General features: G+C 43.3%; 1 protein-coding gene across 2 annotated transcripts in view; it reads right to left on the reverse strand.

Annotated features, from left to right (window-relative positions):
• The window catches only part of DGKG (diacylglycerol kinase gamma), a 210,478-nt gene that overhangs the window by 138,736 nt on the left and 56,560 nt on the right, over nucleotides 1–15,182 (reverse strand). For both annotated transcript variants that reach the window (XM_061166770.1, XM_061166768.1), the window contains exons 3-5: nucleotides 11,313–11,389; nucleotides 1,983–2,148; nucleotides 1,394–1,456 (exon numbers count right to left, since the gene is read on the reverse strand). In XM_061166770.1, coding sequence (XP_061022753.1) covers nucleotides 1,394–1,456; nucleotides 1,983–2,148; nucleotides 11,313–11,389 — 306 coding nt within the window. The remainder of the gene's footprint in view (nucleotides 1–1,393; nucleotides 1,457–1,982; nucleotides 2,149–11,312; nucleotides 11,390–15,182) is intronic.

The following is a 15,182-nucleotide window of genomic DNA, read 5'->3' on the forward strand; positions in this document are numbered from 1 at the left end:
AAGAGCTGGAATTCACCAATGTGTATCAATCTCTTCCAAACAATAATGCAAGGGAAAAAAGGTTTGTCTCCCTTAGTTCAAGAGCAACCTAGGAAGGATATAGTCCCTGAAGGTCCTTCCATGAAAAGGGGATGCCCAGTGGATACATTTGGAGACTGAGGGTATAGACTGAAAGAGATTTTGGCAGACACAATGAATTGAGAATAGGGTGACTTATGGAAGGTGACCTGAATGATAATTGCTGAACATTTACTCTGTTCCAGGCACTACTGTAAGCATCTTATACACATAACTCACTTAACCTCTATATTAACACTTACTGTCATCTCATGTTACAGATGGGGAAACTGAGGCCCAGAGACATGATCCAAACATACCCAAGGTTACAGAGATAGATATTGTCAGAGCTTGGCTTCAAACCCAAGAACTCTACCTCTGAAGCCCAGATTCTTAGCCAATAGTCTTATTGTCTGACCCAACTTGAATTGATTGTATCCAGGAAATTTGTATTATATCTTAGCACAGAGGTCAAGGAGGATAATATTTTCTTTCCTAGGAGCTTCTGCCCTTGGGACAGTGCCTGTCAATGGAGAAATGGCCTCCCTTTGATAAACGTGCCCGGGAAGGTTCTCCATCAATCATGACCCAAGAGCTGGTGCACAGACAGCCAGGCATGATGGCAGTGGCCCCAGGGGGAGTGCAGCCTCGATCATTCCCTCAGGACCTCAGCAGACTGGTGCCTTTACATGGAGACAAACCTTAGTCTAGGCATCTCAGGAGAGACCACTGCTTCCTCTCTCGGTGTAGGAAAGAGCAGCAGCTTGGGGTCTGAACAATCCTGGGTTGACTCTCTAGTCACACAGTGGTATGGAATCTCTTAACGCCTCAGCTTAGTGTGTGAAGGGGCGTGATTACAAAGGCCGAGGTGAAACATGCAATAAAAGCAGGTGCCTGGCAAATGGATCATCAAAAGAATGTTAGCCAGCTTCCTCTTGCTTCTCTCCACTTGTTCAAACAAGTGCATGCAAATATTGTTGGAAATCAACCAAGCACGTTCTCACCTTCTCGCCCTACCCACTCTTAGTCATTCCGTGATAGAGTCATCTCCACAGCAGCCCTATAGCCACTTCTTCACATACACTCTCTGGCTCTGTCTCTCTTTCTCCCCTTCTCCCAAACCCCCATTGTACACATTCTCCTTCCCCTGTACCCCTTTGGCTAAACAGATCTATCAGAAGTAAACAGCTAATGAGCTGTCGGAAGGCCTGCCCTGCCCTTCCGAGTAGATGAGACCTGTTCAAGGGTATACTGTCACATGGAGACAAAACTGCTAGTCAGATTCCCCCCTGCCCCCAGGAATGAGGTACCTCCCGCTCCTCCCCCAAAGACTCACCCATATCAGGGGCACAAGCCTCGTCTGCTTTGGCGGCATTATCTGCATTCTGTATGTCGGAATCTGGGAAATAAAAAGAAGATATGACCAGCCCCTGTCCTCCAGGTTTTTTGAGAGATAGGAGACCCCACAAAGTCTGGATCTCTTGGGGTATACCAGTGTCTCTGGTGTCTGCTGGGTTCATGCTCACTTACTGGAGTTGGCTACGTCTTCCCCATTACAGCCCAAACTCTAGAAAGGCAGTAACCACACCTTCCCCTGACTCTAAAACTCTCAGGGCACACAAGCTGACTGTGCTCCCCAGGAACTGGCAACTTTTGTGGAAGACCCAACCCCGCTGCCATACATTATGTTATGCCTCCTCTTCCCCATCCTCTTCTCTGATTCTGAGTGTCAGGCATTATGAGAGATGTCAGTCAGGATTTCCTGAGAGGGCAGGAGTCCTGGTTCCTTGATCTCCATTCCCTCCTCCTCCCCATAGGGAAGTTACTGTGCACAAGGGACCCTCTGGGAGTGCAGCCCGAGCCTGTGGCAAGTGGGTCAGAGCTGCAAAATCTCCCTTCCATCTCGGGGATGCTGGTCCAGGTACCTGGGCCACTGGCCTCGCTGTGGCTGGCTCCCTCCTTCGGGTGCTCAGGGGTCTCCTGCCGGGGCTTCTGGCTGAAGGCCAGGAAGAGGTGTGTGCTCAGTGGCTGAGGAAGGTCCACCTCCAAGTACGCCTTCATGAACAGCTTGAAGACATCATAGCTGATTGGCTGAGAAGGGATGAGGAGGGACATGTCAGTGGAGAGACGTGAAGAGACAGAGAAGTGAGTAGGGAGAGAAGAAGGAATTGGGGAGCTGGCAGTGGAAAGGCAAGTTGGAGGGAGTGGAGTGATTGTTGGGGGCAGGAATGAAAAGGCTCAGGGTGTGATAGAGAGTGACAGGTTCAGGGAGCAGGGGTGGGATGTAAATAAGAGAAAAAACTGGTGGTTATATGTTGGGGCTTGGTAGGACACAAAACCACAGCAGGCTTTTGTAACAAGACATGTCTAAGTTTAGGCAGAAAAGGGGGCAATGGAGAGTGAGCCCTGGGAATGAGGGCTCTGCTTGAGTCCAGCCCCACAAGAGGGTCTTGACTCTAATGAGCAGGACGAGGTCAGTGCCCTGGAATCCTAGTTAAGATGAAGACGAGGAGAGAGGGGAGAGGGAAGTGGGGTGGGCAAGACAGGGGCATGGGATTAAGAGGTTCAAACTACTATGTGTAAAATAAATAAGCAACAAGGATATATTGTATTGCATAGGGAAATACAACCATTATTCTGTAATAACTTTAAATGGAGCATAATCTATAAAAATATTGAATCACTATGCTGCACACATGACAATAATATAATGTCATAAATCAGCTGTACTTCAATTAAAAAAAGATGAAGAAGGATGTAGTTGAAAACACAATGGAAAGCAGTTGCTCTTCTGTGGTATGTCAATTTTTTGCTTATACTGTGAGTGATGTGGTTCCTGAGGGTTCAGGTCCCAGAAAATAAAAAGGGGACAGGCTCCATCCTTCATTACTTTCATAATTGACCTTCTTTGGAGAAACCTCAAGATAACAGGGGAGGGTGTGTGTCTGGTTCAGTGGTTCTCCAAACATGTCCTTGTGAAGGTTTCAGGCTCCAGGAGAGAAGAACAGGATGCCAAGGACAGAAGGTAGAAGCAAGAAGCATGCCAAAAACTAGCACCTCTCCTTGCTGTATGTTGCCCAGTGCTGCCTGGCTTCTGGTCCCAGGTTGGGGGGACTGCCAGAAAGAGCTGCTGCTCTCAGCAAACACCCGACAACAACAGCGTGCAGTGAGTCATCACTGGCTTGGGTTTTGATGGCATCAGATTTTTCATCAAATCGGCAGATGCTCCTGGAAATCATCTGAGGAAGCGCTGCTCCAAGATCCGCTGTGCAGGCTTTTGTGAACAATAGCGATAAAAATCCCTTTTTGGGAGTCTACTTGGCTCTCCCTGAAAATGTGAATAGCATTTAACCCCTTGTCTCTTCTGGAAGATCTGAGAGTCTTCCCAGAACCAGGAACTGGCTGGCACACGCACCATCAGGTTTGTGATACTAAGTCTTGGTCCTTAAAACAAGCAACGCTCACTCTCTGGACCACACTGGGGGGGGGGGGGGGGGCGCTTGCAAGGTGGCTTCTCTTTAGCCTCAGGGCGGGCAGTTCAAATATCTCCTTGGCAGAGTGGAGGAAGTCTGATTTGGCTGGACAGAGGATAATGAAGGGTCTTACCAGAGGAAGGATCTCCAAGCAAATAGTGGACTCACATTTCTGGGACAGCTCTCAGTATCCATCTCTCTCTCTCTGCCTTTCCTGAATTTTGTACTCTTTCTGTCCTGTCTCCACTCCCTCAACACTTCAGAATGTCTCCTCCTTTCACATCCTCTGCCATTTTCCCAGTTCACAATGGCAAAATCTTCTCCTACCTTTCAAGTGGAACCCACCAATGTGACCCTGGATTTTACCTTCTCTGCCTCTTATGGCATATCCCAGCACCTGCTTCTCTACCTGTGAACATGTTCAGATCACTCTTCCAAAGAAATTATTGGTGGCTTGAGGTACTAGCCTGTGCTTCTTCCCTTCCCCTTCATACTTCTCCTCATCTCCTTAATCCATTCAATTTGGATTCCAGTGCATTACCTCTGAATCTGCTCTCTTGAGGGTCACAAATTCAATGATCTTTTTTTTAGATTTTCTCATCTTTATTACTAATTTATTTTAAAAGGCTTTTTTTTTTGCACTGTCCTTTTGCACATTTTAATCAACAAGTAGTGTTTAACAATATAGTTTTGAGCTCCAAAATGTTCTGTTAACTTTTTTTTGGTTGGCCTCAAATCAAAAACTATCAGCATAAAATATTTCTGGAAAACAGAGTGTACTAAATGATTTAATAAAAATGAAATTCAGTTAAAGTCTTACATAATGCTCTTAAAAAACCAAAGCTGGAAGATCTTCAAACAAGACCAGTGTAAGGTTCAGGAGACCTTGTGACTAATTTAAGGTCTACCACATTTTCCTCCTTGGGTTTTTCTTTAGCAAACTATGTAGGGCTGGACCAGAAGATCTCAAGCTCTAAACTGCTATTAGATTCTTTCTTAAACTGGTTCCTTTTCCTGACTGTGCTGCTGTGTTGTGCTTAGTCGCTCAGGCGTGTCTGACTCTTTGCGACCCTGTGGACCACAGCCCATCAGGCTCTTCTGTCCATAGGGATTCTCCAGGCAAGAATACTGGAGTGGATTGCTATGCCCTCCTCCAGGTGATCTTCCCAGCCCAGGGATTGAACCCAGGTCTCCCGCATGGCAGGTGGATTCTTCACCCTCTGTGCCACAAGGGAAGGCCTCCTGACTGTGCAGTTTCTGTTAATGTCAATGACAGCATTATCCTCTCAATATTCCAGGCTCAGCTTTGAACTCCCAGTTGTCTGAGATCAATTCTTGTCTCTTCCCTCTTTCCACTGTTCTTCTGCAACTTCTGTCATATCCAGGTCTTTTTTTTGGATCCATGGCTCATCAGCCACCATCCTGACAAGGAATGTTGAAGGCCCTCATATTCCTGGTTTCAGACTCCTGTTTCTTGTATCCCGTCTGGGCCACTGTAATGCCCCTCCAAGCCTCCTCTGCCTCCACCTCCATCTGTTAGTCTCTCACCTTGCCAGGTTGATCTTCCCAAAGCTCAATTCTTTTTTTTGTTGTTGTTATTTATTTTTTCATTTATTTTTATTAGTTGGAGGCTAATTACTTTACAATATTGTAGTGGTTTTTGCCATACATTGACATGAATCAGCCATGGATTTACATGTATTCTCCATCCCGATCCCCCCTTCCACCTCCCTCCCCATCCCATCCCTCTGGGTCTTACCAGTGCACCAGCCCTGAGCACTTGTCTCATGCATCCAACCTGGGCTGGTGATCTGTTTCACCCTTGATAGTATACTTGTTTCAATGCTATTCTCTCAGAACATCCCACCCTCACATTCTCCCACAGAGTCCCAAAAGTCTGTTCTGTACATCTGTGTCTCTTTTTCTGTCTTGCATATAGGGTTATCGTTACCACCTTTTTAAATTCCATATATATGCGTTAGTATACTGTATTGGTCTTTATCTTTCTGGTTTACTTCACTCTGTATAATGGGCTCCATTTCATCCATCTCATTAGAGCGGATTCAAATGAATTCTTTTTAATGGCTGAGTAATACTCCATGGTGTATATGTACCGCAGCTTCCTTATCCATTCGTCTGCTGATGGGCATCTAGGTTGCTTCCATGTCCTGGCTGTTATAAACAGTGCTGCGATGAACATTGGGGTGCATGTGTCACTTTCAGATCTGGTTTCCTTGGTGTGTATGCCCAGCAGTGGTATTGCTGGGTCATATGGCAGTTCTATTTCCAGTTTTTTAAGCAATCTCCACACTGTCCTCCATAGTGGCTGTACTAGTTTGCATTCCCATCAACAGTGTAAGAGAGTTCCCTTTTCTCCACACCCTCTCCAGCATTTATTGCTTGTAGACTTTTGGATAGCAGCCATCCTGACTGGCGTGTAATGGTACCTCGTTGTGGTTTTGATTTGCATTTCTCTGATAATGAGTGATGTTGAGCATCTTTTCATGTGTTTGTTAGCCATCTGTATGTCTTCCCAAAGCTCAATTCTTATCAGATTGCTTCCCAACTAAAAAACTTTCCTTGGCCTCTAATTACCCATGGGAGAGTTGAGATCATTTGTCTCCAAACTTTTAAAATCATGTGCCCTTCTGTTAAGATTTTCAAACATAAACTTCCGTTTATCTTCACTTACACATTGTATACATGTGTTACTGTGCTCCTCTACTATACATTATAAAAAACAAAGAAATAAGAAAAAAAAAATCGATGTAAATAGAAGATCTAATATGCAGCATTGCTGCAGTCCAATGGATCATCCTGTTCACTCCTTGAGTCCTTTGGGATTCAAAGCCCTACTATAATCCCATTCCAGCCTAGGTTTGTAGCTACATCAAGCTCGGAGACCATTCTGGTCTTTTCTCCTATGATTCTCTATGTGTACCTCTACACACTGATCTTTGTGTTTTTTCCTGGTCAGACTTTCATGTACTTACATGAACTGCTTTCTTGGCCCAACTCAGATGCCACCTCTTCCAGAAAGCCTAGTATGATCTTCTGTGCCTGAATTGCTCTACTTTTCCACCTTGGTTCCTGACTTGGGACACTCACATTGCTACCCTCTCAATATACAGTTGTTCATGACACACACACTAAAAGGTAGGGATTTGTCTTATATCATCTTTGTATCTGCCACACCCACCTATCATGGTATTTCCTGATAGTATTTTAATGGATGTTGGGTTTCTAGTTGGTACACTTGCTGTCATCAATTACTGTGGGGTCTCTTCAATCAATATATATGTACTGAGTCTCCCAGGTACAAGACGCAGTGCTGGGCGCCAATGAGGAACACAGTGGTGAGTTAGGCATGAGTCCACACTTTTAAGAGACTCAGTGGTAAAGGTACCGAAATAATTCTAATACAGGGTCAACAGTGGTGAGTGCCATAGAAGAAAAACTGGCAAATTGTTAGAACTTAGAAAACAGTTATGATTGAGCACATGTTCAACCATTTATGGCCCTATCCTGGGGAACAGAGTGGTATAAAACAAGCCCAGAAACACAGAACATTCACATCAGAAGAGCTCAGAGTGGACTTCATCTCCTCATATCACCAAGACTCTGGAAGTTAATCTGCCTCAGCCAGTTCACAGCAAAGTGAAACCAGAAGCCTCATCTTCTGACTCCTGGTCCAGTGCTCCTGCCATTGTATCTGTCCAGGCCCCGGTGCTGACATCCTGCTCCCTGCCAGTCCCTCTAAGCACCTCAAGTTCAGCAGGCAAGGAGATGTGACTAGGGGCCTCTCTCAGTGACATCTGGGTTGCAAAAGAATAAGTTCTTTATGAGCACAGACCAGGTAGCTGCCTGGTTATTGTGTGATGGGTAGGAAGTGGATGGTATGTTGCCCAAAGCAGATAACCAACCACTATGCATCATACTGGCAATTCTCAGAACCCTGAGTAACATCTTAGACACTGCCATTGTTCAGACTTTTTTTTTTCTTTTTCCCCAGAAAGTGTGACTTTCATGTGGAAACTAGCTAGGCAATTGTTAATTCCTCCACAGGCTAAAAAGGAAGGAGAATGAGACGAAGAGTCTGTTGATCACTGTCTTGCTTAAGTATGTGGTGACTTAAGGGGGGGGGGGGGTGGGTAACATTCATTCTATAAAAACTGAGCTATCCTAAAAATAAAAAAAAGCTACCTCTTCTACGTAAAACAACAACAACAACAACAAAACAAAACAAAACAAAAAAACCAACAATATGAGTGGTATTGTTACTATCATGTGGTGGATGAAAAAAAAAATTCTGGAAATATAACTTGATCAAAGTCATAAAGCAAGAAGCAGAGCTTTGCTTTGTGCTAAGATGCTACCAGGTCCCCCTACCTTTTTGGCTTCACTGTTTCGGTCTACTTTCTCGAGTCTTCAGTGGCACTCTCCTCTCCAGAGAATCACGTGGTGCCAGCCAGCAAGGGTACTCTTGTCACGGCCACATGCCGCTGGCAGCCACTCTACAAACTTTTCTTTCTGGCCTCACTTTCCTAAGCAACCTGCCCCTTCCAACAGCTAACTCATTGCTTGTTGAGACATTTTAGCAGCAGTAAGCCATCAAGCTCAAGAGAATTTAAACCCTTGTTGTTTCTGAACCCCGTGCTGGCACATTATACCTACTTGAAGCCAGCCACACTGTGGGAGAGAATGAAATCAGAGTGATGGAGCTCCCCTGGGACACAGCAATGCTAGGGTATAAAGAGCAGGGGGCCAGCCCAGTGGAGGCGGGGGTGGCAGCAAGCTCATAGCAGCCAAGCTGCTCCCTGCTTCTGTAAGCTCCTGCGGCCTTCACACCCTCTGCAGCCCTGCCTAAACTGTTCCCTCCTACTCGTCAGCCTCAGGGCGGACAGGCTGATTAGCACCCCCGTTGGTCTTTGTTCTGATGTTTTTGGAGGTGGGGGTGGCAACTGGGGGGCTGCAAGTTCTTTGCTGCCTTTGGCATCCTTTCTACATGGTTTGTCCTCAGGAATGTTCTTTGAAACTGCGTTTTCAGTCTGGTCCCTGTTCAGTCAATCTTCCTTCTGCTTCACTCTCAGGTGATTTGTGCATTTTATCCAAAACATCTCTCAGATGTACCCCTAGGGTATGGGCTATGTTGATTCTCTCCTAGGACCCAGCAGAGAAGGAACTGACTCAAGGTCTATTGAAAGGATGACAATATGAGTAAATAAGCGGCCAGCCTCCTCCCAAGTTTGTCCTGATGAGCAGTAGCTTTTCTGCAATTAGCCCTCATAAAAAGACCCAGGACCAGGGAAGAGGGAGTTGAGTTTAAAACATTCTGGGGAAAGGGAACAGAAGGGGAATAATAATAGGCACTATTTTCAGTGTCCTTAAAGTCTTAGACATTTTTCAGAAATCATCTTATGTGGTTCACTCATCTGTAAACTTCAAGGTCTTTCTTTTTGATTGTTATTATCTTCAGTTCACAGATAAAGAAACGGAGGCTCAAACAGGTGAAATATTCAAGGTCTCATTGCTGGTTTGTAGCAAAGGTAGGAGCCTAAACTAAGACCCTGTGACTCCAGGGTCATGGCTCTCAAACTTGGCCCTGCTGGTAGGAAGCAAGTTCTGGAGGGAGGCCAGAAACTGTGCTTCCTCATCTTTATGTCTTCTACAGTGTCCAGCACAGTGCCTGGACTCTCAGAAAACTTTACATGAGCTGAATCTTGCATACATTTATTCATTCAACAAATGTTTGTTGGGTGCCTGCTATGAGCCAGATACTCTTCTGGGCACTGAGGACATAGCAGTGAACAAAAATATTCCAATGGAAGAGATAGACAAATAAATAATTAAGTTATATAGTGTGACAGATGGTGAGAAGCACAAAGGAGGAAAATAAGCAGAGCGAAAGATATGAAGTGTTAGGAAAGAGGGCTTAACATTTTAGATAGAGAATGTGACATCCACTGAGAAGGTGATTTGAGCAAACACTTGCAGGAGGTGAAGGAATGAATGATATGAATAGCTAGGGGAGGAACACAGCAGGAAGAGGCCAGAGCAAGGGCACATATATTAAGGTTAAAGCAACCTTGACTTGTTTGATGGCATCAGAGGCTAATAAGGATGGGGAAAAATGAGAAGAAGATTAGCAGGAGATGAGGTCTGAGAGTAGGGTGGGGGTGCAGATTGTAATGATCTTGATTTTTGACTCTAGTAGCAGGTGGGCAGACCATAAGAGACTGTGGAACAGAGCAGTGATATGATCTGACTTCAGTTTAACAGACTGCTCAGTATGTGTGTGAAGAATAGATTTTCAAGGTCAAGAGCAAAACCAGGGAGCCCAATGAGGAGACTACTGCAGTGATCTGGGCAAAACATGGTGGTGACTCAGGTCAGGGTGGTAGCAGAGTATGTAGTGGGATGTGTCTGGAATTTGGATGTATTTTGAAGGTAGAAGTGATGGAGGTCACTGATAAATTAGCCGTGAGATGTGAGGAAAGCAGAAAAGAAAAAAGTCAATGATGACTCCATAGTTTTAGGTTGAATGACTTGAAATGTGGAGCTGTCATTTACTGAAATGGGAAAGACTGCTGGAAAAACAGTCTCTATAAGAGGAAGATGAAAAAGCTCAGTTAGCTTATGTTAAGTTTCATATTCCTATTTGATTTTTAAGTGGAAATGTCAAGTAAAGGGGTAAGAGAAAAATCAGGAGAGTGTAGTATCCTGAAAACCAAGTGAAGAAAGCAGAGGAGGATTTGACCAATCATGTCCAATGCTGTTGAGTAAAATGACTTGAGTATAGCTACATGGAGGTTCTTGGCTGTCTCAACTAGTGGTTTTAGTGGAGGAGTGGGGGTTACATGCTGATTGAAGAACTTTCAGAAAAGTGGGAAAAAGAGAAATTGGAAGCAATGAGTATAGACACATCTTTTGAACAGCTTACTTGCGATAAAGGATAGGAGAGAGATAAAGTGGTAGCTGGAGGGAGAAGTGGAGTCAGAGGAATGTTTTTTTTTTTTTTTTTAAATATAGGAGAAATAGTAGTATGTTTATTTGTTGATGAGATAGCTCTAATACATAGAGAAAACTGATGGGAAGAGGCAGAGTGAGAGGGAGAGAGAAATATGTTGCTGAAGCAAGGTCTGTCAATGGACCAAAGAGGATGGGATTGAGTGCACAAGTGAGGCTGAAATGAGATCACAGCATGGACAGTTAACCCAATTACAGGAGAAATGGTATAGCTAGGTGGGTGCATAAGGTGAGGATCTTGGGGATGAGTTCTTCTGATAGTTTCTATTTTCTCAGTGGAGTAGAAAACAGTCGATGACTGGGAATTGAGGAGGGGAGGAGGATAAGAGATTTGAGGAGAGAAGAGACACTGAAAGGGTGAACAGACTTGTGAAGTTGTGAGAGAGTGAAGTCGCTCAGTCGTGTCCAACTCGTTGTGACCCCATGGACTGTAGCCTACCAGGTGCCTCCATCCATGTGATTTTCCAGGCAAGAGTACTGGAGTGGGTTGCCATTTCATTCTCCAGGGGATCTTCCTGACCCAGGGATTGAACCCAGTCTCCCGCATTGTAGGCAGACGCTTTACCATCTGAGCCATCAGGGAATGGACTTGGGGAACATATAATTCCAGGTAGCACCAATGGCTCACTTGAAACTTGGGAGAAAATATGTTGAGAAGCAAATTCTTCACAGTGAGCTAAACTTCGAACAGAGGAACAAATTGTGGAAAAGCTAGAACATGGGGTTTTTAAAGGCTTGAAATGAAAATGTTCTTACCTCATGTGGGCCATATTGTTTGAGGCTCCCACCCTCATTAAATTCAGCCAAGACATACTTTATCTTCTTGGAAGAATCTGGAAAGACATAATCCATATGTAAAACAATTGGTGAACAGCAAGTGGGAGCTAGGCCAAGTCAATCCTTCATGTGTAATGCTGGTTATGATGGAGCAGCCCCTCATTTCCAGAACCACATGGAATAATGTCCCTTTTATCTGCCTTTCTGCCCTCTCAGTTCTTTTTTTTTTTTAAGAACATTTTCACTCTTGCTGTATGAACTATCTTTCTAAAACACAAATCTGATTAGATCTTGTCTCTGCTCAAAACCCTTAAATGGTTCTTAATTTCCCAGAATAAAGCTTAACCCCCTTTGCTGGTATACAAGTACTTGGTGATCTGACCTTATCTCTTACTTTAACCATTCATTCACTCTATTTTTCAGCCATGTCAAACTACATTTCTAGAAATTTCTGAACACCCTGTGTACTCTTTCATGGAGTCTCTTTTCTGCGTAGCAAACTTCACTCAATTCTCAGTAGCCAGCTGAAATGCTGACTCCTTTGAAAAGCCTTATTTTACTAGTCAGTTAATCACTCCCTCCCCTGGCTGCCACATGACTTGTACATAACTCTGTAACAGCACTTGTCATATAGTGTTATAGTTATTAACTTGCCCATCTTCTGCCTGGTTCTACCTTCAGAGCTGTAAGTCTTTGTATATCATACCAAGTACTGACACATTATTAGTGCTAAGAATAATAATACATTAGATGACCAAATAAACATCTGAGCAGAAATTTTAAAGCATTTAAAATGTCAATTAAATGGATGGGTGGGCATCAAGCCTGGCAAGGTTCTGTCCTTGGTGCTGAAACACAGACAGGCTTCATACACATGGTAGTTGAGAAAAATTCTGCTTTCCATAGGAAGTCATTTAGAAACTATAAGAGAAAATGGTGGCTTTTCTTTTATAAGGGACTTTGGAGTCAAGAAAAGATAATCAATAATTGTCATTATAAACACATCCTGAATGCATCCTGTGTAGTTACCAGTACTCTAGACATCAAAGAAAATCAGAATTTCTCTGCTCTCCCTATCTCACAGTATTGTGAATAAGTAAGAGCTTCTCAAGTTCCGTTACTGCCACAATTTAAGCATCTAAACCAAGGGCAATGTCATTTAACACTGACATAGGATTCCTTGGTATTTGGGCTTATCTTACAGACGGTTATGCTCTCTTAGGCCCATGTAAAGTAGATATGCTGTGGGCTGTTCTTCATGACTTTGCTGACTTGGATTCAATCAAGCACAAGCCATAATCATTTCAGGATTGAGACAAATTGAAATGCCATAGGAAAATGCTGCTGTTGCCTAAAAATGGACATTTCTCTCTGAAATTCAAAACAGATGTTGGAAAACAAATAGCTCAGTGAGATCCAGGCACCAGATGCCATCAGTTTGGGCTGCTTCCACTCAATTCAGAAAATACTAAGGAGGGTAAGATGCTGCTAGGTACTATGATGAACTAGTTGGGGACAGGATCTGAATAACTGTGGTAATAATAGTTATGACTTACTAAAGACCTTTACTACACATTCTTATATACTCTCCGCTACCAGTCTGTACAAATTTCATAATATTTTCTTCTGTTGACAGATGAAGAAAACTGAAATTTAGAAAAGTTAAGTGACTTACCTAAGAGTCAGGGTTTTGACTCAGGTCTAGTATGGCTCAAAAGTCTATATTACTTTTCCTTAAGCACTGTTCACTAGTACTTCCCAAACATTTGCTAACACAAGGCAATATGTAATTAATGCTGCAACAATGATATGAAGCTCAAGGAAGCATGGAGTGGGTAAGAAGTAAAATGAACAGGGAAGAAGTAAAACTAGGATGAGAGTAGGGTTAGGGCGGGGACTGGGGATGGCCTATGAAGGAGGTGGCATTTGAGATGGGCTCTAAAAAATTAGTAAGGTTTTGAAAGGCAGACATGAAGAAGGCAGGGTATTAGAAGAGACAGGGTGAACTAAGATTCGGAGATAGATGAGCATCACAGGATCTTTAGGCAAAGTTAGAACCAGAGAGTAGTCAGAGCCAGATTTGTGGGGGGTACTGAATGCCAAATTAAGGACATTGATTTCAAATTGTTAAAAACTTTTTGAGTAGTAAAGTAGCAGAACCAGGTCTGTTTTTTAAAAGTCACTCAGGCAACAGAATGGAAGAGAGATTAGTATTCGGTCAGATTTCAGTTAAGGGCACATATACATTATACTCAAACTACTATATGAGTAGCTTAAATATTTGGGGAAAACACTATATTTAGGAATCAATTTCAATGGAAGATTTTCAGCTCAGCCAGAGTAGCCACATTTTTTTAAAAATGAAAAATTTGGAGCCTGAGTCTCTCTGGTGTGGCTTCTGCAAAAGTAACATAGAGACAACATTTTGACTGAGAACCAAGGGAGTTATTTCACTTGAATTCTTCATGTTATTGCCACACTTTAGAGATTCCCCAGTTCATTCTCGCAGAAATTGTTTGGTTCTCAAGCGCTATTGAGCTAATCCTGCTTTATCCTTAAATGTATGATACGCAAATTTTTATATGCATGTGGTGGTGGTGGTTTAGTTGCGAAGTCGTGTCTCACTCTTGCGACCCCTTGGACTGTAGCCTGCCAGGCTCCTCTGTCCATGGGGATTTTCCAGGCAAGAATACTGGAGTGGGTTGCCATTTCCTTCTCCAGGGGATCTTCCTGACCCAGGAATTGAACCCAGGTCTCCTGCATTACAGGCACATTCTTTACTGACTGAGCTACAAAGGAAGCTCCTATATACGCATAGGTGTATATATTTATCTTACATGTAAACACATATACACCATGTATTCATCATATGTACACATTCAAATAAACAGATAGAAGCATTTTCATTCTTTGACCACTAGCCTCAAATTAAATAAAAAAAGCAATCCAAGAGATTGCTGGTTACTGGATTTCCACGAGAGGCGTTTCTCACCACACATTTACGTCAATCTCCTTTATAGGTTTTTATGAGTTCAGAGCATCAAACAATTCCTTTTTTTTTTTTTTTGAAAGGGAAACAATTCCATTTAAAAAAACAAAAAAGGGAAACAATCTAATTCTCAAACTTGAGACCCATTACTTTCTCTTTGGCGGTCCTTTGATACTTCATCTGTTTTCTTCTCAACAGATTTCAGGGCTGGGTTTCTCTTTCCCTGAGGAATAAGTGGGCACTGCGCCATCTTGTTTGTCTGAAGATAGTTAAGAACAATGAGGGGCTTCTTCATAGCATTCCTTGATCTTACTTCAGGTGCCACTTGTACCTGAGGCTACGAGAGCACAGCTTCAGTAGAGACTGCCCCATCCAAGCCTGTGCTGTAAGACCCCCTCAGACTCATGAGACAGAGCTCCATTTCTGAGAGTGCAAAGCAGGGCCACGTCCACAGTTCTTTTCTATAACAACTCCTATTTAAGTACCTGCTATGTGCTAAGCACTGTCCTAGTCACTTCATGCATTTTATTTAAATCTCCACAATATAACCCTTCAGATAAGTCACCCCTATTTTAGAGAAGAAGCAACTGAAGTGTATGGAAATTAAATGATTCTTTCAAAGACATAGAGCTAGTGAGTGAGTCACTTTTATTTTTAACACATCTAATAGTGTAACACAGTTGTCAGAGTCACTGGATACATGAATACAAGGAAATCAGAAGATAATGCCCTTTCTCCATGACAATAGCTCTCAAGTCAGGCTGCATGTTAAAATCACCTGAGGATCCCTAAGCTCACTGAATCCCAGGCCTCACCCCAGACCAATTAAATCAACATCTCTGGGGGAACTCAAGCATCAG

Source organism: Dama dama, chromosome 19, assembly GCF_033118175.1.
Source record: "Dama dama isolate Ldn47 chromosome 19, ASM3311817v1, whole genome shotgun sequence".
NCBI classification, from domain to species: Eukaryota; Metazoa; Chordata; class Mammalia; order Artiodactyla; family Cervidae; genus Dama; species Dama dama.